We start from the raw sequence: 23,561 nt of genomic DNA, 5'->3' as shown, positions 1-23,561 counted from the left end.
AATAAATACTCTATCACGTCATGCAAAAATTTTCATTTTCTATTGAATATTTAACACACAGTAGCGCTTCAAAGTCGGCGATTTCCGAAATCCGACGAGTATTGGTACGTTTACCTTAATATCTACCTATATCAGAAAACTTTCGTGAGAACTTTTACCAGATTTTGGCTAAGTAAATAAGTCTTGTAAAACTGGTAAACTGGAACGAGTCTTTCTATCGTCTCACGTCTACTTTCATAATCCGCTAAGTCGATATTACAGGAAAATTACAACATATTTTTCACTCATAAAAGAAAGATACCTATCCATCCAGATTTTCCCCTTCCTACACGGAAACTTCACGATTATGATAGAATATGTAGCAGACGGGGTATCCCATTACTAAATGGTAATGTGCCTGCTCAATCTGGCCGCGGAAAATCGTACGCCCACGCATCAATTGTAGCAACATTATATGCTTAAGTAGATAAACATCAATTTATCTACTTACGCCCATTTTCACCGACAACATAAACGCCCGTTTTTCTTAAAACACTAGGTTACTTACAAAACAATAAACAAACGACTGACACTTTGAAATTTGAACCTATACTTATTCATTATCTTGCTAGCCTTTTTGCCGACTATAGATGTTGGGGTTGGCTTCCAGTATTTACCGGATGAAGCTGTTACGTATGGCGACTGCCTATCTGGCCTCCACAACCCCGTTACCAGGGCAACCCGATTTCGTAAGATGGTAACGTCAAGATAGTAAACAGTTGTTTTAAGAAAACTGACATTTATATTGTCGGTGAACTTGGGCCCTATGCATACTTTTCCACAGCAGTAATATGATATTATTGATCGTTTCTATTATGGCCTTCCTACAGTTCACATGACGTTTTTCAGTGTCCATTTCACACGGCATTATTATCTATTAAATATTTATCGAGGTGTCTAGTGAAACGTTTCAATCGATACTCGTAAACTTCATTTAACCTGGGGTGCTTGACTTTATAATTAATTTATTCACTGACGCAGACTAGTACCAATTGAATTATTTTTATAATAAGCAGCTTGTCCACACGGTTCCAACCATGTCCCGAGGGATATACCTCTTGCTCGTGAATAAAATGTAACCCATAGCCCATAGATTCGACCAGACAGATTTAGAGGCAGACCTATAAATTTTAGTGAGTGCTTTTATCAAAATCTATCTAGCAGTTGTAGCGTGAAGGCGTAACAAACTTACACACAATATCTTTTCAAACTTTTCCTTTTTCAATTTTATACTAGGACTAGTAGGCTAGTACGATTGTGGATTTTATTTCTGTCTAAAGACATTAAACAACCCATTATTTAAATTAAAATATAAAAATAGGCTACTTAACCTCGTATAAGGTGTATTTTTAATGTGTCATTAAAATTCACACGGTACAGTAATTAATGGAGATATCGCACCACATCTACCCGATGAGTGCTCGAAATGAAACAAGTATGAAGTATCAGCCGCGGTGTGTGCGCCGGCAGTCTGGTGACGGCCTCGCGTTGTTTCGCACAGAACGCCGCACTAACGAACATACGCAAGTCGCGGACAACTTCCAATTTCAAAAATTTTAATAACGTATTCAAACTATTTAAATCGAACCTTTAAAAATATTTATGTCAGTTCGTAAATAAAAAAAAATTACAAGACGCTATTCGATTCGAATTTTAAATATTTTTCTTTTCGATTTTATATTTATTGAACTTACTTTCGTTATGTGGTGATTTCTAATTGGAAATAATTAATTAGTGTTGTTTAAAACATATTGAGAATAAAATAAGTGCACGTGTTGACAAAAATGGCGAAAGCTATGGCAATGCTGCAGGGTTTGGGGCAGAAAGTGAGCGGGAAAGAACAAAATGAGTGTCGGACTCTTCAGGTTAATATGCCTCCCCCCAGGCCCGTGGACATAGAATTTAACGACATCACGCTGAAAGTTTCAGTAGGACTGACCTCAAGAAGTAAGTTTTCAACATATTTTTTTCTTCTACACAATTTTACTGAGTTGCATCAAGTTTTTATGTAGGAGCTGGTTTCATAAAATATAATTCTACTTAATCGTAATAATGAAATTGACATACTCACTTGAATACTTAAACCGAAGACAATTGTTGCGTTCCACATGCGTAGGTAAACCGCTGAATAGATTCACCTAACATTTTTCATTCTATTATAAAGTTACCTAGGTATTTTTTTCCGAGACAGATATGTAAGGAATTTATTTTCTACCTATGCTAGGTAACAGCTAACGGGTAAAACTAGTTAGTACTCGATCCATATACTTAGTATCAATTTCATGATCTAAGAGTCTAGTTTCTTCAAGCTGATGCGTCATGATATTAGATTACAGTAGGATCAATATTACAGTAATAGGTTTGGGTAAACAACGTGCATAACTCAATCTTCGCGATAACAGCATAGTGCGATGCTTTTGTTGTTGTTCAATCATCTGTGCATTAAGACCTTCATGGTTATTCGTAAAACAATAAACACTGATTCCACAAAAGAAAAAAAGGTTTAAATTACTTGAAAAATAATGTAAGTCATTCAGACTTAATTTCAATGAAACGACAGTAATAAAATTACACCTAAGTATACTGTGTCAATGAATAAACAAGACACTAAAGTGCTGAATAAATAAATAAGTAGGTTGATACTCGCCAGTTTTTAAAAGTAACAGTATTTCCTTATTTGGTTAAATCATAACAGTAACACTCGAGTTGTTCCATTTAGAATCAAACTTGATGAAAGTACTGAATTAAAAATAGATAAAAGACGTATTATTTTGTTTCTTGCGTGGCCGTGGCCTGGAGTTCATTAGATTATAATTAAGTGGGTAACCTTAAAAACTTGAATCGTTCTAAATAATCGTTCGGAATTCCAACTGTTTATATGGTTTAATTGTGAAATAAATATAAAATTATACCGCCAAAAATACTGAACGGGGCGAACTTTCTCAAAGTAGAGAGTGCATACAACTCAAAAAATTTTGAGTCTCCATAAAAATCTGTTACTTACTCACCAGTTCTTATAGAAAGCGGGCCAGCTGCATTTTATGAGGTCAAGGCAGATGTTAGTAGGATGGCATTATTTGCATTTCCTAAATAAATTCGGATTAATTGTGACTTCAAGCATTGCTAGTCTAAGCTGTTTTATTGAACAATTGCTCACGAAGAGGCGTATATTGCCGTCTTCCGGAGGTGACAGAAAATACTTTTTCTTATTTGTATCATAATAAGCGTAGTAGACTTCTCTAGAATGTATGTAAATATTATTATCGTTAAAAACACCGTAAATATTCCTTTCTTTTATCGGCTGTAGACGTAGTACAAAGCTTTCCGTCGATAACAATGAACATTGGACATGCGTCATTCATCACTCACATTTTTTGCTAAGTACTTACCTACTAATGAATAAGTAACGTTAACTTTGGGAATTACGATAGCTATTTTAAGCTAATATGCAACAGTACTGAAAATACTGTGTTGCCCATTCTTATTAATATATCAGATAACACGACATTAACAGGTTTGATGCAACAAATTCAATGATGCAGAACGAAATATTTCGTAACTTGTGCATTTCTATCGAAACACTAACATTAACTAATATTACCCAGTATGACCGTAACTTCATTTCTGCTTTGCACATACCTGCATGTATGGACACACAACTGGATTATTGTTTGTATGTTTAAAGTAATACTGTTTAATTAAAAAACTTATTCTTTATTGCACACTTAACAATACATAATAAAAATAATAAAGACAGTTTATGTACAATGGCGAGCTTAACCCAGAATTGGGTTCTCTTACAGCCAACCTTAAAGCCATGGAGAGATTTGATAGTGGTAGGGTAGATTAAAAAGTGCACAACAAACATTGAAAACTAAGCAAAAATATCAAATAACAATATACTAAACATATATATGTAGTAAAACTACACAATACATAAACATAATACATATAAAATATATATATATATATATATACATACAAATATAAATGTCATTCATGTCGATAAATAGTATTCTTTTACTCGTCTCTTGAATGCACCCAACGATGGGCTTTCGCGTATCGAATGTGGAAGGGAATTCCACAGTCTCACAGCACGAACAGTGAACGATCCATCATAGCGGCTCGTAGTGTGGGAAGGGACACGAAGAAGGAGAGATGAGGAAGTGCGACAAGGTTTGCCTCTCGGAACAAGAAACTCAAAACGTTCCCGAAGATATCTTGGTGAGCGAGGATTGTAGAGAAGAGAGAAGAGAAAAGAAAGAATGTGAGCATCTCGACGCCGCCGAATAGGCAACCACTTCAACCGACTTCGAAATTCCGACACGTGGTCGTACTTCCTGAGCCCGAAAATGAAGCGGATGCACAGATTCTGCAGACGTTCGAGCTTATCTAGAAGTTCCTCAGTCGCATCAAGGAAACAGACATCAGCATAATCTAAAAGTGGGAGAAGAAGCGACTGAGCGAGAGTAATTTTTGTTGAAAAAGGCAGGAACTTTTGGAGCCGTTTGAGAGACTGAAACGTGCAAAATACTCTCCTGCTTACTTCCGCAATGTGTTTACCCCAAGACAAGTGACTGTCCATTAGCACACCCAGGTTTTTGACGTGCGAAGAGTAAGTTATAGTAACATTATCGTACAAGAGCGGCGGAGGAGATTGCAACCTATTTAGAAAATATCTGCCACCAATAATGATAGCTTGAGATTTAGAAGGGTTGACTAAAAGTCCAAAGCTCTTAGCCCACTGACTTATGTTGTCAAGATCATTATTGATGGCATCAATTGTCCTAGGAAGCTCCTCAAGATTACAATGTTGATAAAGCTGCAAATCGTCTGCATAGAGATGGTAATGTGAAGTTAGTGACTTCATACAAGTAATTACTTTGTGCGGTCGCATTCTATGTTAAATAACACGTTTTTTAAATACATGTGAAGAAAACATGTTACTTAGGGTTGCTTCTATACCGTATGTCCTGTAGAGCAAATTTTCACCAGAAATTATGTTATACCTATAACATCAAACTATGTTGAGACACGTAGCGCAAAAAATACGCTGAGTACCCTACTTGTACTTACATATGTATAAAAATAGCTGATTTGTTCACATTAATATCACGGTAATTGATTTTATTTTCTTTAGCTCTCGACAAATTGACATGTAAATACCCCTTAGATTTTTTTTAAATATTGCTAGCTTGAAAAAAACTGACAACCTTGTATGCTAACATCACAAAGTGTTTATTGAAAACAAATCTAACACGCAATACGCAAATATTACAAAAATATTCCGTCACCCTGGCCAAACGTTACCAAATGACGAATTTAGCACTAATGTTGCAAACTCGATGCAAACCTGTCGGAGTAAATTGTTTATATTTCTGTAGGTCAAACTATTGGTCAAAAGATCGGTTTATTATTGTCTAAGATGAACGGTGGAACAAACCGTTAGTTCTAACAAAGATATGTGATCATAACACATCCAAACTGGTCAAGGTATTAAAATTGAAACCTAAGGCCGTATCCATCGTACAGCTGCGAAGCAACAGGTTCATTTGATTTTTATGAACTAGTATCATCCATGTCATATTGAAAAAAATATTAATAAAGCTTATCAGCTTATATGGATTCATAATGAGATCAACCCAAGACTTTAAGAGTCGCATCATATCTCAGTTTGTATAAAGCTTTAGTTCGCTCGCAGTTAGAGTATGCTGTGTCCGTATGGTATCCTTTTTATAACAAATACGTAGATATGATTGAGAATGTTCAACGTAAGTTTTTGCGTGGAATGCACTATAGATGCTATGGCTACTATTTGCCTTATGACCAGTTGCTAAATAAGTATAAGTTGTTAACTCTAAGTTCCAAACGTCAGTATCTGGAAGCCATGAATCTCTTTAAAATTGTCAGAAATAAGTTGGATTGTACAGATTTAAACAACTTGTTCCTAGAACCATACATAGACGACGGGTGTGTGCCGGTAAACTTTTTGCAGTGGGCCATTCCCGAACCAATACAGGTCTCCATTCCCCCGTTCGTCGTCATCATCCTCCGAGCCTTTTTCCCAAACATGTTGGGGTCGGCTTCCAGTCTAACCGGATTCAGCTGAGTACCAGTGCTTTACAAGAAGCGACTGCCTATCTGACCTCCTCGACCCAGTTACCCGGGCAACCCGATACCCCTTGGTTAGACTGGTGTCAGACTTACTGGCTTCCGTTCGTCGTATGGTTGCTAATTATAATAGGAACTTTGTACATATTGACATATTATTTACTTGTACCATGGGCCAGTTCAAGAGTCTTATTCGTAAATCACTCAGTAATAATATTAACATCAACACGTAGGTTATTCCCAGTATTGTTTGAGTATGTATAGTTAGTCTTTGTATTTTTTTTTTTAGTCTTCTAACTTTAGCTTAATTTTTTATGTCTCTATATATTTTTATTAATTTGTGGATAACGTTGTGGGTTGCATTGTTACATCTATTTTAGTTTATAATGCCTGTGTTCACTATTTACAATGTAGCTGTTTGTTGTCTCTTCCGAATAAAATAAAATAAAAATAAAATGTCTCATGTTCCTTATTATATGGTTTTACTGAAATAAAAGTTTCAAAAGAGATGAGCAAGCAATTAAAGAATTAAGTAAAAATCATTAGTTAACTTCTATGACAAAACTTTTACATAAAGCGAACTGCATTTCATTTCGACAATTATAAAGATATGACGCCTACATTACTGGAAAAGGAAACCAACAACAGTAGGTAATTATAGTAAAAGTTCCATGTTTATTCAACCGGTTAAGATTCTCGGAAATATTGCTATCCGGTAATATTTGTAAGAATTTTCCTGGAAAAAGCCATGTGGATTTCTGATTAAAACATGTATCTCGCTTAAGGTAAATACCTACATGCTCACTCATGATCGCCTGGTAATATAATTTTAATTTTTAATTCATTTGCACTTCTTGGAAATAAAAAAAACATTTCATTGTATTAAACCGTAATTAAGGTTCACGATATTGTCTTTTCCGTATCAGTGAGGTACAAAAACACAAAAGCAAACAGCCAGTTTTCACACCAATACTCTTCTAATTAAGAAAAACATAAATCTACTCACAGTGACTCATAAAGGGACTCACGAAATAACTTATGATAAAATCTCGCATTATTAATAAATAATAAGAATATAAATAATTCATGATAATGTATCATATTGGCACCCTCTACATTATCAATTAGGAAACAAAATATTCCTAATTACTATTCAAATACTCAGATTACACATACAAAACAATAACATTACCTACCTACAGCACGTGTAAGGTAAGGGACCTGTATAATGCAAGCGTGCTTCTCTGGCAATGCAGTAAATATTATGTTGTTTGTACCTAAAGTGGTGTGACAGGTCGTACGCAGATATTATTTCAAATCTTTAACGCAACCGACCTTGACATTGCAGCAAAACAAATCGTGTTTTCTCTTAATGGCTAATAAGCACGAGTTGCAATATACTGATACCTTTTGATTAATCTGCATTAAATAGTCTTATTAAATATAAGCTTCTATAAAATCCTCTTCTCATACACAGAAGCCCAAATCACAAATGTTTACCTGCGTATGGGGCTTGGTGATTCCACACAAAGCCATAGACCTCTTATTTACTTTTAAAGGTCTGAACCCAATAAAAAGACTGTGTAAGTCGCGTGTGTGACGTAGGTACACGTAATTCATTTTTCTTTATCATTTTTGGGTGAGAACCAACACCTTTTGTCACAAAAAACCCTTGGAATGTTGCCAACATTTAAAACCAGAAATTACGTGACCAAACGCGCGGACAAAGCCGCTTAATTACAATAATGACTTCCATAATACTTGTATCTTAATATTTATTTAATATCATTGTCATTTGCAAGTGAATATCGTTTATGTCAATAACCTGAAGTTGTTATATGAACATTATGAACTTCCGAATCATCAAACGTGATAGCCGCGATGCTACAGGTATTCTTCAACTGTATAAGGTGTGCAAAAACTTGACCTTATGATTTTGTACAACCAATAAAAATTAAAGAAAGTAGAAGTATCTATATAAGTTTAACGTGAGTTACATTTAAATAGGCCCTCCCTTGAGTCCTCAAATCTTATTTAATTCTTCTAAACATGGCAGTCAATGGAAATGTTGATTAAAATAAATCAGATCCAAACTTAAGAGTCCAACGAAAATAATTATAATTTCAACATAATTAATAAAAATCCTTGTAAGTAATAAAATTATACTTTATTGCGTTTTAAGTTTGAGCCTTCGTAATAATGTGTTTGAGGTTTACTTTATAACTTGTTGCAATGACAGTCAAAAATAATATTCGAACCATTATCGCTAGTGTTAATGAAACAGAATGGCTTAATAATCCCACGTAATTCCTTTGTTCCATTTATTCCATGTTCTCGTGTTGGTCAACTATGGTTCAGAAGAAAAACACCTTGCAGAAAATAAAACTGAAGGTATTAACGACTATTGATTTATGGGACAAGGTAATTATATTAATCTGGAAGAATAATAGTAGCCATAAAATTACGAAATGACAAATGAGGTTCGCGTCGTGTTCACAACAGGATGCAACTGCAAGTGCATCCCATTATGTACATAGTGCTAATATGCATAGGTACGTAGTTTGGCACAGCATGCGTTTACGCTGCCAAAGGACCATGCTTTGTTCACGCTTTTGGCGTGAATAACCTCCACCTTGTGAGAATGACATTTTGAATAATCTAAAGACTATCCTCCCCACTCAGAGACATTTAATGGTTACTTAAGCTATTCCTTAGTGAAGGATTTGTATGACATTCCGTCACTAAGGAGTCACTTAAGTAATCATTAAATGTCTCTGAGTGGGGACGTATGTTAATTATTCTGTGTTATCTCTTAATACTATGCACCTAATCATTTATTTACGTTACGTTAAAATTCATTCAAATTATTTCTAAGAGAGGTCTTTCAACTCTGAATGCATTTGGGATATTAAAAGACCTAAAGCACACCTAAAGTCTAATACTGCCCGCCTTCTGACGTAGATGTTGTTTTGAATTGGATTATAATGGATACTTTTGTAAAGGTCTTTTTAATCAAAGGGTTCTTGCCATTGGATTAGTATCATCATACCAAGATTTTCAGGCGTGTGTTCACATTCTAAAGTCCAGGATTTTTCTTGCGAACTTAACTTAAAAAATATTTGCTTATTCTTAGATATCAGCGCGTTACACCTAGCTTAAATTGATCTACATGTGAGGTAAATATAAGGTCAGAAACTATTATCTTTGTCGTGCACATTAAAAAGGAAACAGGTTTAATTTCAACAAACAAACTGTTACCTCTTTCAAAGGTAACCAAATAACTGGTCACGTTAGTTTTGTTATACATTTTATTACCTCATTAATATTTAGTTTGTTTCGTATGTCAGTCAATTCATAAATATGTAAGTAAGTGACATACAAACCCATGTTGTTTAGGAAACCGACTCTAGTTTGTTCTATATTAAGAATTTATATATAAAAAAAGTTTTATTTTGTAATAAAACTACGTAGGTATTATACCTACTAGTTTTTTGATTAGGTATATTATGGATGATAGATACATGTTTTAACAAACATAAAATCTAAACAAGACTTGAACTATAAAATTAATCAAGTTTTACATTTGACTTAAAACAAGTTTAATTTCATTTTTATTTAAAATGTTTTTGTGCGAATATACTCGTTAGTACCAAGTACATTCTTAATATTTGGATTCAAACAAAATTTTTTACAGGAATAACAAAGCATTAAAAATTCGGTTACGAAATGTTCGTAGCAATTCGTAGCCGTAGCCGAGGTGAGACGTTTTATGACACGAAGATAAAAATTATTTAAGACAAAACAACGGATTCGTCATTGAGTCTAAATAAGCCTATCATTTACGTTGTTTTCTAAATAAATACTTGACCTCGACCCAACTCAATAACAATATCAATTTTGTTTTGAATAAGGAATTTGTGAGGTCGAGGACATTTTTACAACCATAATCTTAAATTCATAACAATAGTGTAGATACTAAGGTAGTTCTGGTAATTTGACATAATGCGTAGATAAGAAATATTTTATGACCAAGATTAAATTCAGCATCACCACGGCAGCCACCTTTAAAGAACTGTTAACATTAAAGGAAAATATTTTTCTGCCTTTAAGAGTAGGTAAGTGACGAAGAACAATGCCTTACTATGGCCGCCTTGACCACCTTCCAAGCTATTATTTAAAACATTTCAGCCGTGAATTACTTATTATGATACTAACTACTCAGGTTTAATCTTAGGTATAACTGTATCACAGAGTGGACTTAATTGTTGGCAATTATTCACGTGAGAGAAACAGTGGGATTTTCCTGTGTAACGAGAAAATTGGTACTAATATGTAGGAGAAAAAATGCTATTGTGGTCACATTGTAAAGTGTTGTGAAACTGACCTACAGTTACATGCAAAGCCGGATCGTGGACGTAAACCTGTACAATACATGCAGAGGCCTGATTTCCCGAAAGAGAAGATAGATGTACATTTAAAAGCCCCAGACATTTGCTTATTCGATCGTCAGATGAACAAAACTTAATGTAAACCTTACCAATAGTAAATCATTGTCGTACAGTTTATTAGTAACAAGACAATAACGGCGTTTCAGTATTACATAAATCACACAATAGCCTGAAACGGTACTTAATTTACAGTAACAAACATACTTGAATGTTAAGACCATAGACATACTACAAACAATGCACATTGTAATTTACTGCAGTTTAACTATTTATGGGGCCCATACCATGACCTTCTCAACATATTTCCTTATAATGCTTCCACAGAGTAGGATGTTACATTTCACGGTCAAAACATTCAGTAGACAATAGATTAATTATCAAAACCATCAGTTACGGTAATTTTACGACAGTAAACTGACGTTTTCAAGGATACGGACGATACATATTTTTAAGAGGCTGTACCTATCTTTACTGCAATTATCCTTTATTCTAACTCTCACAAGGACTAAAAACATTAAAGCACTTATGGAATTATGCCATAGGTAAATACTTAAGTATTCATAAGTTTTTTTTACCGACCCTTGAGATTGTCGTGACTCGATAAATCGTCCTATGTTGTACTAGAAACCCTCATTGACCTATGAGCCTTGTAATAACTCCCTTCTTTACTTGTTTTTGCGAGTCTCGTAATGTTTTTATTTTTTGCAACGCTTATCCTTCAAGATCTAAACGGTCGTGTCGCAAAATTGTTGCCAACACTAAAAAACACTATCACGTCACTTAAACTATCTTTATGTAGTAATTTCATTTGTTTTTATTACCTACGTGATATTTTGCTTAATGAAACTTTGTAGGAAAAATTATGTATTTTTCTTCTTATTGCGTGCTTACATGCACAGCCATTTGTAAACAGTTTCCTCGTAATTCTACAAGTATTATATTACGTATTTGAATGGATAACCTAACTGGAAAACTTCTTTAGCCAAACTGTTGTTTACTTAAATTGCCTATTATAAGCTGCAAGATAATGCAGAGTTATTTATATTGGCAGGCTTGTGATTCAAACTGAATAACCATGATATTGTCCGCAGCGATAAGTCAACGGAACGGAGTCACGTGTTAGCAAATATACACGTGAACAATAACACATATTTACTAACACTATTATGCGAGTTGTATAGAATCCGAGAATCTCTTTTCTGGGATTTACGGAGTGTACAACACGTAAGTGCTCCCTAAACCCAGAAGTCCGCGAATTAGTAGAAGTAAATAAGGTGTCTAGACTCGAAAACCTCATAATAATTATCAAACTTTACATTGGCACTATCATTTAATGATTCATACCAAATTGAAAAAAAGAACCAACAAGATCGACATGTCTACTACTTATGATAGTTATTTTTTTATATCTGTACAGACGCTTTAGATTTTTTGTTTCAGGCTTTTTCTGAGTTAGTTAAGCTGAAAAATGAAGGCCATACTAGTAATAAAACCGTCACTTGAACTTTAGGAGTGCCAAGCGTACTGTGTAATTGCCTAGAAGTATAATAATGATTCTGCTTAGAATTTTTTATAATCACAGACAATATTTTTCTATAGTGATGACCAGTTTAATAACTAAGGCGCATTCTGCAAGCAAATAATCTATACAAACACATCGATATCTACTTACCTATCTTTATATTCCATTAATTGTATAGCCTCTTAATATACCTGTATATGTGAACTTCGCATTGACTTCCTCCATTTGTGATTGAACAAGTATCTGCTATGTCAATATTGACGACCTCCACAATGACGATACATTGTTATTCTTTGAAACTGTTCTCAAGGTAGCTGTTCAACAACAAATCTCGAACTTCTCGTATTTATTTAATCGTATGGTCATAATTAAAACTGGTCAACACGTAACCGAAGGGTCATGGATGACCAATCTGATAAAATGTTAAAGCATCCGCCCTAAAGATTCAATCAAGCTTTAAGTTATATTGCGCAAGTGTGTTGCGTATAAATTATTCAAATTACATTTTTTTTTTGTTTAAACAATTCTATAATATCCAAGTATAAGTGATCTTATTATAGGGAAATATTAAAACTAAGTATCAAAATATTCATCATATATGGGATTGAAACCCTGGGACCATGGGGCCCAAGTGCCCACAGACTCTTTCGAGAAATTAGTAAGCGATTAGTGGAGTCCACTCGTGACCAAAGGGCTGGCCTATACTTCGGTCAAAGGATATGCATTGCCATCCAGCGTGGCAATGCAGCCAGCCTTTTGGGCACGATCCCAGCTGACAGCGATGCGGATGAATATTTTGATACTTAGTTTTAATATTTCCAAATTACATTGTTTAGGACCTCCAAACTTAAATAAGCATGCATATAATTGCTGCACATTTTTTTCATTCATTTTGACAAATTATGCTCGTGACTGCGGCGTTCAAGCATCGAGCATCAGGTTTGAGAACTAGTTTAACCAGTTATTTGGTTTATCTTCATATGCAATGGATACAGTAAAATACTTTCTGCATAAAGAATTACCGGACCAGTTCTTCAACGCTACGTACTTACCAACTTAGAGGTACAATGTATCCTTAACAATTAGTAGAAACTCAAACTGAAGTGACACAACGCTTTTCCGACATTGTATATTAAGTACACAGAAAACAGCATAGTTCAGAAAGTTCAATAAGAACTTAGACAAAATGCGTCACCAAAGTGCGTCACTTTGAATAAAAAAAATACCATTCTTGATAGCAGCACTTACACAAAGTAGCTAGAATTAGTCGCATGCTATTTTTTCATGAAGCGATACATAGGTATGTAATTAAATACAAAATTGCCACAGCTTAGTCTCCATTATTCCAATCTAAAACTTTGAGATCGTTCATAGGTTAATTGAAGATGACTCGCTGTTTATCCGCATTAAATGAAGCCTCATAAAATTACCTCAATCATAAAACATTGTAAGTAATAAACTAATCACTTAGCTTTATTTCAAGCTCTGCAAAACAAATCGCTTAAGTTTTTAAAAGAATTTAACGAGCTATGAAAATTAGTGATAACATACGATATTTACACCTTTTAAAAACCAGAAGACAGGTAGATAAATTAAATAATAAAATATACTTACTTAATAAACAATTGTTTGTCTTTCCTTTTTTTCAGATTATTGTCTCATGTTTGGCCAGTAACTGTTAAGCAAAACTAAAATTATTGCTGACTAGCTAGGTAATATGGCAAACTTCGTTTCGTTTAAAATGTCTCTGGAACTTTTCAAATATTTTAAAACCAAAATAAGCCAAAAGCCTGCCATTCTCGAGTTTTAGTTAGTACTAACGAACAGTTTTTCCTTTTTAAATATCAGCATATAGTACCTAACTACACCAAAAATCATGTGCCCCAACAGGTTTACTTAAGCATACACCTCATTAGTATTTAAGTATTGCCTGTAGAATGAGCACATGCTAAGATGCAAAACCTAGTTTCGAGCAGCTGTAATTGCCTTCCAGTGGCTTTAACGAGTAAAATCGATAATTATGAAGTGCCTTCTATTTCCTTAAAGCAGAAAATCATCATGTTTACTTTATCTCATGGACACACAGCACCTAGTTTAGACCTACCGATGCCTATTGCCTAGTAAATGAACGACCCAGCAAAGACCAGAAAAAACTCGATCCTACAAAAGTAACTACAGTTTTATAATTAACAAGAATTAATCATTTTTAGGGTTCCGTACCTCGAAAGGAAAAAACGGAACCCTTATAGGATCACTTTGTTGTCCGTCTGTCTGTCTGTCTGTCTGTCTGTCTGTCTGTCTGTCTGTCTGTCAAGACCCTTTATCTTAAGAACGCGTGGACGTATCAAGCTGAAATTCACATGAAATACTCGGGTCTATTGTCCCTTTAGGCTGTGAAAATATCAAGCTTCTAAGCCAAGCCAATCAAAAGATATAACCGATTATGTCGATATTTTCAACAAATTCTCGACACTCGCAAAGGAATCAAAACCTACAGGGTACTTCCCGTAAACTCAGAATCTTGAAATTTGGCATGAAGCATTGTTATATAATGCAAATATAGGAAAAATTGCGAAAATCTCATTTTTTTTGTTATATAATATAATAAAAATATTTTAATAAAATGAAACTTACTACCTTATTTCTCACGAACGAATAAAGGTACCAAATTGAAATTTATACCAAATACATAGGTCTATTGTCCCTTTAAGTAATGAAAAAATCAAACTTCTAAGTTAACGCGATCAAAAGATACAGCAGTTTTACCGACACCTTAGACGAATTTCCGTCACACGCTAGGGAATCAAAACCTACAAGGTACTTCCCGTGAACTCAGAATCTTAAAATTCGGCACGAAGCAACGTTATATAGTACAGATAAAGGAAAAATTGCGAAAATGATAAATTTGAAGTTACAAAAAATATTAAAATATTATTTTTGCTTACATGACATAAAATATTTTTTAATAATTATAAACTTACTACCTACCCTTTTTCACATGAACGCGTAGAGATATTAAAGTTTTGAATAAAAAGTGAAATTCAAATCAAACACTTCTTAAATACAATGGCCTCTAAACTGTGAAAAAATTTAAATCATTCAAAGGTCATTGGGCACCTTAGTATGAAAACCATACCCACGGCGGATACGAACGAAATATAGCACAGTATAATGATAAAGGCTCTGATTTACTATGGCATTAGTCGCATCAATGTGAACCATGGGAATCTAGAGAAAATCAGGTGTAAACATCAAATATTTTCCTCATTTCAATGGGGAATTTAAACGACCAAGTTTGACGGATTTGAGAAATCATTTCTTTGTAGTGAAAGAGTATACTCGCCGTTTATTTCCATTGTCATCAGGTCAGGATCTGATGATGGAAATCCTGAGAAATCGAGGGCAACTATCAGAAATTGTAGGCATGCATAGGATTAAAACTTGATTCTCAGATGTATGTCTGGTGATACTATCAAACAGTGAAGGTTTAGAGCTTATCTGATGATGGAGACGTGAGAAAGTCGAGAGAACTCGGTATGTTTTAGTTACGTCGTGTTTGGGCTTATATTATTCGTATTGACGAGAACTTTTCACAAAAGTTAAAAATAAAAACATTTTACAATAAAAAAAAACAACTTCTAAAACAACAAGAAAACTGTTTATATGCATCGGTCTAGATCTCGGTGGTTAAATAAATATAGATGCATCCTCTAGACACCGACTTCTAGACCGATGCACCTAACATCTTTTTAATTTCATTCTTGCTTTTGTTTTCTTGTTGCTTTTTTATATGTTTGAAGTTGGATTTGTCTGTAAAATGCTACAAAATAAAATAATGCCGACTTTATAAAACAAAGAAAGGGACAGAATTACACTTTTGTCAAGGCTCTAGAAACGTAAAGCCAGCAGCCCCGAATCCTACTCTCTAGAAGTCGTTGTTACAATTCGACAGCTACAAGTCGTCAGGCGGTCTGCTTTAACCCAAGTTAGTAGTGAATTCTCATCACCTAAAATAAAATAAGCTCCAACACAAGGTTACGTTATAAATTGTAAAGGAGTTCCCATAACTATATCTGATCTTAGCTGTCGATCCCACAATGGCAGTCAAACATATCTTTGTGGAAAGTCTTCGCCAATACGAATAAAATAAGCCCAAACACGTGGTAGTTGCAACATACCGTTCGGGAGTTCCCTTGACTCTCTGTAGTCTCCATAATCAAATCAGCTCCAAACCTTCACTGTTTACCAGTACCCTCAAAAATACACTCACATGTCTGGTTATGACTCGATGCGTGCCTACAATATTCAAGAGTTGCCCTCTATTTCTCAGGGTTTCCAGATCCTCATCAGATCCTGGTCATCCGGATTGGCACCTTCCTTCTTTATGAAATGTCTTTAACAATAAAAACTAGCATTGCAACCTGTACAATCCTCTGAAACTGCTTGTCTTTTATATTTTTCAAACGATCCTGGACATTCGTCTCCATGGAATTTTAATAAAATATTTATATTCAAAGAAACGTCATACCATTCTCCACGATTTAAAACTACTTTGATTCATGTCCGCCACTTTTTACAAAGCGGGTCAGATATGCCCCATGACTTTTAAGACATAATTAGTTATTTTCAATCAGATTTCTAAATGATGACTATAAAATGTTGTATATAAATAACTTCATTAAAATAACTTTTACAAGGTACTGGCCTACTATTTTAGTTATATTATAAAATAAAAAATATTAACTATTTTGACTCTCACGAAATTACCATAACTATGATTGTTCTAAACTGAACGGTTGGCGCGAAACTCACTTTTTATCTATACAGCATTTGTACGGAACCCTCGGTGCGCGAGTCCGACTCGCACTTGGCCGGTTTATTATTCTTACTTATACGCCATTTCAGTAATTCAGTATTTATGGTACAATTTCAGTAGGCACTTACCTAAAGATATGAGTAGCTTATTTGTTTAATGGTTATTTATTTGTAAAAAAAGTAAAAAGTTTTTAAGGGCCTACTCAAATGGAGTAATATTTTAATTAATCAAATATTTTAATTATTTAGAATTTGATTAAGTGTATGCAGAGGTATTATAAATGGACATATTATAACACAGTGTTTAGAAAAGGTAAAGTCGAACATAAAAATTGCATTGACAAGTATTGCAAGTTTTTTGAGAAGTAGCATAAAGTTTTAGTCCGGACAAGAACAAATAACCTTTCTGACCAACGACTAACAATAAATGTAGTCTACCCGTTTTGTTAAAGAATTACACACGCATTACCATAACGGAATCAATGCTGAAATTGAACTATAAACAAAGAGGGAAATACAATCGTTAAGTACCTAGTAGTAGAAATTGCTATTATGGTAGAAAATTGAAGGCCAAGGGCGAGTACTAATAAAATAGTGGATAATAATAAACATATTCGTTATCAAAGCCGTTTGTTAAACGATATGCACTCACGCACTCTTGAACTCAAGAAGTGGGTAAGTCAGTCACTGTCAGCATGTCATTATCAACGACGCAATAATTATAGTTAATAATAATTATATAGTGGCGACTGTGGTTAGCGACACGCAACTAAAGCCCAACTTTACGGACAAGCATAAACATAAGTTTTCTCAAATCCACCGTTTACTATGAATTTTCATGTAGATACAAGTTTTAAAGTTAGCAGTTGTTTTAAGAAAAACGAACGTTTAAGCTTTCGGTGAACTCGGGCTTAACGATGTTATGAATAGGATATCTAAGCATCTGTTAAAAATAACTAAAATTGACAGGAAATATCTATATTAATATTTACCTACTTTAAAATCTAATTGGATAGGTACTTAGCAGTACTTTGTTTCTTTGTCACTAGGGGCTGTAATCGGTAGACAAAACAAACAAACAAATATTCCGTTAAAGATAACATAACTCGACCTAGCCCATGACCCAATCGAGGAACCAATAAATTAAATGCTTCAATTTGATTAATAAAATAAAAAAGTTGATTTAAATATAACACGAGACGAATCTTATTTATATCCCGTCAGACGGGTTCTAGAAAATTCAGACAAGCCTGATAAACCTGCAGCTCACTTTGTAAATAAATAAATATATATTTATAAATAGTCTAGCCAAAGACCGAAAAAAACAAAACAAATGAAGTAACAAACAACAGATTATTAATTAGTGTCTATTATATAGGTCAGGAGTCCGATCGCCTGATAGGACATAATTAAAAACATATTAAGTATTCCTTACGTGTAAACAACGTTCGCTTGTTTGTCAATTCTTTGTCATGCAAGCAGTACCTCATGAAAAAATTAAAAAATATATATGTTATTCAAATAATCTAAGATGATTATAGAATTTATAGACGACGACATTCTATTACAAATTATGTAATCGCATTACTGTTCATTGACTTCCAAATGTAAACTGTACTTCATTGTATTTTAGAAGAATATCCTACTTCTAACAAAGTTCCGTAGAATATATTATGTTCTATAAGTTGAATAATGTTTAAAGAATCGTCGAAGAAACTTTCAAAACCTGCTGAATGGCTAAATACATCATCAAAACAGTAAAAAAATCGATCTTAGATACCCTAGAGTAGCATTTTTAATCATTTTAGTGAGACAAATAAACAGTTTTTATTACTTACTAAAATGTTGACGACATTTTATCGTTGCTGCAGGTCGGATTTAAAGGAAAATAAAACATTTCAAGTAGGTATTTGAGATAATGCGTAAAATAAACTAGGTATCTACATACACAATATCGGTATTTGTTAATAAGAACGTAAATAAATACTTAGCAACTATGTAAGTACTTTAAGCTTAGGACTTCCGCAATTCTACATCATTGCATTATATTCAAAATGCGACAACAATTTACTGAGACCATCTAAACAAAAAATATCATCCTCGCATTTCCGCGGATTATCTAATTACAGGAAAACCGTAGTTCTATTATACTCCAATGATAAATGATGATAGGGACTATAATGAGTTCACTTATGTCGAAATACTTGTCATGCTGTGCAAACGGCGTGACTTCAACTGTTCATATAATTTAGCAATTTTTAAAATTACGTGGCAAATCTGCAACAAGTTTAAAAAAAACTAAACGCAAACGCGTTATTCCAAAAAAGATTCACGTGTTTAAAACTAATTTTGTATTGGTTTTTATTAAACACGTGTCTAACTTTTTGTAATATCACCAAAAAAGTGTAGATATGAGGAAATTAAATATAAAAAGCAGTCAATCGAGATGTCATTTCATTTGTGGTTAGTAACAAATTGCATTTATCATTAACAAAGCACATTTTTATGGATCTGTCTAAATGATGTTATTAACTAGCCATTTTAATATAGCCCATGTAGTCAGTAACAGTAATTCTTCTACCAGATAATTCACACAAATTGAGTTCCATGCAGTTACTGTTACTGTTACAGCCTTTTTATCGTCCCACTGCTGGGCACAGGCCTCCTCTCACATGGAGAAGGATTGAGCATTAATCACCACGCTTGCTCATTGCGGGTTGGTGATTTCAGACTTAATAGTCCAGGTTTCCTCAAGATGTTTTCCTTCACCTTTATATCAGCCACTGGTGTCTCAGTTATACTTAGAAAGGACATACAAACTTAGAAAAGTCGCATTGGTACTTGCCTGACCTGGAATCGAACCCACACCCTCATACTCGAGAGGTTGGTTCTTTACCCACTAGGCCACTACGACTTGCAGTAGTCAATCAATAAATTATCAGCCCGATAATAAATCTTTGGATGTAATACTATGCCACAGATGACTGAATAGTTACCACGTAATCTATGGTGTAAAAACTGTAATCACTAAACAGAACTACTGTACACACAACTGTAATCACTAAACAGAACTACAACAGAACTAACATGGTGATAAAATTAGTTAAAAGAGTTTGAAATTACTTGACAAATAATGTCATCCGAATTTAACGATCCATAAATCTTTTAATAGCTACATGTACGTAATTAAGTAGTGAACCTGAATAAATGTGTTTCATCTTAACATTGATTGCTTACTATCTACGTGCTAAATACATACTACATGTATACTAAACATTATATTTTATATTATTGTTCCCATTACTCATACATGATAATAGTCATATAAATAGTCGTTTCTTTTAATCGTTTACTTTTCTCAGTGAACGAAAGATTTTGGGAGTACGTGGGAATTCAATACTACTACTTTCCATCAGTTTAGACATTAACTTTACTGAATTTCCTTGTTGTGGTATTAATTCATCTTAGCTAAGATAATTTCTATTTAGTCACAACAATTTAAAGCAATTAGTTAAGTAGCTGAAATAAAGTTATTTCAGCTTGCTAGGTAAATAGGTTACGTATCGAAAGTAAACTACTTACGAGACGCATTGATTGAAACTACATTATTATTTATAAAATTCTGAATCTAAATTACATTTGGGAGATTTATGAAAATGAAAAACCTGTCCGTAGCTTGCAGAACCACTTCATTAAAAACACTGACACAAAAAATACTCGTATGCAGCTTAAAATTAAAAAATTGGCGTTATTAACATTAGCCGGTATTATCTGTAATCAATCAAAGTTATTATTTCCTCAGATTTACCTTTACCCTTAGACCTTTTAGATATTATCTAGTTATTATTTATGACACGTGATCAGAATATCTAAAACTATATAAACTGCAAAAAGAGTAGGTACCTTATGTCCGGGGCTGCGGGATGGTTCGAAAGAGTTACCGCGGGCCTAGTACATAAAGGGCTTAAAAAGGAACATGATGGATTTTAGTCAGTAAGAGTCCGACACTCCCTCACGCTGCTAACCCACAGTGGGGATTTCCAAATTTAAAAAAGTATCTTAGGTGTTCAGTGGGGGCAAAAAGCGTCAAGCGATAATTTCCCACACACATAATAGATAGTTTACTTAATTAAGCGGAGAAACGAGAATGCAACATTGTAACAGGTTGACAATGTAATTGAAACATTTTTCAAATTACAATTCATTAAAATAATTGCTATGCTATTAAAACTATTTTAGATTGATGATAACGAGACATTGTTGAGAACTGTACGCAGTTTGCCCTTTGTCTCGCAACTTATTATAAGTAAATAGTGGTCCAAATGATCATTCAAATTTTCATAAAATGACTTGGTGGTGATCAAAAGGAAAATGCTATATTGTTTCAATTATTATTCAAATCGCGTAAAAACCAACATTCTCACAATATGAAAATGAAACCTCGCTTCTAGTGAAATTTAACATTTTTTACAGAATTTTTAAATTCATTTATTAAAGAAGTAAAATAAAAATTATACCTATTATGTCCATTGTTTCAGAAACGAAGACCATTCTGAAAGGTGTCTCTGGTCTGTTCAAATCTGGGGAGTTGACGGCCATTATGGGTCCCTCGGGAGCTGGTAAATCATCCCTCATGAACGCACTTACGGGATTTGCGTAAGTGGATTGACAAAATTAAAAAAAAAAACCTCTATACAGCCATGGGCACTTTTGATATTCGTGTTTTTATATGATTTATAATAGTGGTAGAGTCATGCTCAAAGTACCTATTTTCAGATTATATCTCTACTTAAGTATTTAAGTAATAAGATATTGTTTGAAACAGTAGCGGAACAATTTTTTTAGAGAAATAAAATTATTTTAATCCGTATTTAAATAAAACAAACACCATGTTTTTTTTAATAAACTTCATATAATTTTCTTATCTATGTATATCTTTATAATGAAACTATTATTTCAGGACAAACGGTGTAACAGGCAGTATACGAGCAGGCGACAGTGTCTGTGAACTAAGGCCTAAGAGTTCCCTTCGCTCCTTGAAGGCATACAGAAAGAAGTCCTGCTACATATTACAGGATGACAGACTTAACCCCCTGTTCACTGTAGCTGAACTCATGAAATTCGCGGCTGATATGAAACTGGGGGACACACTGACTGATAAATTAAAGCTGAGCGTGGTAAGTAGGTGACAATTTTTCATTTTTCTTTTTAAATTCCAGTTGTTTGTGTTCAAGCTTTTAAATTAAAAATAGCCTCTTTAATTGTTATGTTTTTTTTTTTCGTTTCAACAATGGATATTTTCAACTCGCTTACAAAAATAAGGAGATTATTGTCAATCATAAAAGTTCGATGACACTATTATGCTTCTGAATATCCTTCTTACCGTTACTATACTTAATTTCCGTAGACTCTAACGGTTCCTTCGGGGTCATCAAAATCAAAATTCTCAACCAAAAACGAACAGAATTGATTTATATATACCTAATGTAGATTTTACGTATTTAAATTAATATTTGTATCTACAAATATTTATTGAAACAACATTTCATAAAACTTTTCAACAGCACGTTACTGTGTTTGACTATTTACTTATAATTTTTTTCTTACAGATAGCTGAAATTCTCTGCACGCTAGGGTTGTCCGGATCAGAAAACACGCGATGTGATAATCTGTCAGGGGGCCAAAAGAAACGACTGTCGATAGCTGTCGAACTTATCGATAACCCTCCAGTACTTTTCCTTGACGAACCTACCACGTAAGTACATAATATATTAATATTTATATTTCATTTTAAGTAGGTAAATGCTTACCAGCTAGACACTAGGAAAAAAAACTAGTTTTCCGTAATATAAGGCGGGTCCGAGGGGAAGGTCCAATGCCCGTCTGCTACATAACCAGCATGCTTAGCAAAACAACTTGTGAAAATTCGTAGTAAACAGTGATTTAAAGAAAACTGGCGTTTATGTTGTCGGTAAACTTAGGTCTCAGTGTACAAAAGTTTTTAATCTACCATCTGCATTTTTTCGAACTAAGTATCATAGCCTGATCTAAAATATCATGATAATGATCCTCCAGCAATTAGTTTATCATAAGTTCCATTTTATTTGAGTGCATTTTATTTACTTACCTCACTGAGAAAAAATCCGTCTAGACTGCTATTTTGGGCGAGGACGACTTTTTAGACGCAGTTATTTTGGCTATTGCAAATATTTGATAATAGCACTAAATAAACATTTGGCAGTTTTAAACTCACCGATGCAGTATTTGGCGATTTTTGTATGGAAATTAATACTTTATAAATTCAAAAACGTTTTTTCAAGTTAGGCTGATAATTCAGCACTTTACGAGCTCCAAAAACAAACGACAACCCCCAAAATGCCCACCCTTCAACACTTCCTATGTACATATTTTTACTGGAAAGAATAAATGGCGCAACAAACTCCCCAGCAACACATGTCTGTTGCCATAATTTTGTAGCTGAGCTTTTGTCCATCTGATTATAACTAAGTATAACTCTAAGTATTAAATCTTTGCAACACCGCGCACTTGCTCTTATTTGCAACACCGTTGCATCACTGAAGCTACAGTTATATAAAAACGCATTTTTTTTATGTATTTAGAGATAA

At 33.9% G+C, this 23,561-nt stretch overlaps 1 protein-coding gene across 1 annotated transcript in view; it reads left to right on the top strand.

Annotated features, from left to right (window-relative positions):
* The first annotated feature begins 1,481 nt into the window (after window positions 1-1,481).
* Window positions 1,482-23,561, top strand: part of LOC124629587 (dnaJ homolog subfamily C member 10-like) — a 55,086-nt gene continuing 33,006 nt past the window's right edge. Inside the window, exons 1-4 of the mRNA XM_047163065.1 lie at window positions 1,482-1,986; window positions 21,474-21,591; window positions 21,896-22,112; window positions 22,545-22,690. Coding sequence (XP_047019021.1) covers window positions 1,824-1,986; window positions 21,474-21,591; window positions 21,896-22,112; window positions 22,545-22,690 — 644 coding nt within the window. The 5' untranslated portion in view covers window positions 1,482-1,823. The remainder of the gene's footprint in view (window positions 1,987-21,473; window positions 21,592-21,895; window positions 22,113-22,544; window positions 22,691-23,561) is intronic.

The sequence above is a fragment of the Helicoverpa zea genome, chromosome 4, assembly GCF_022581195.2.
Source record: "Helicoverpa zea isolate HzStark_Cry1AcR chromosome 4, ilHelZeax1.1, whole genome shotgun sequence".
Classification (NCBI taxonomy): Eukaryota; Metazoa; Arthropoda; class Insecta; order Lepidoptera; family Noctuidae; genus Helicoverpa; species Helicoverpa zea.
This window is presented reverse-complemented; position numbering and strand designations above follow the sequence as displayed.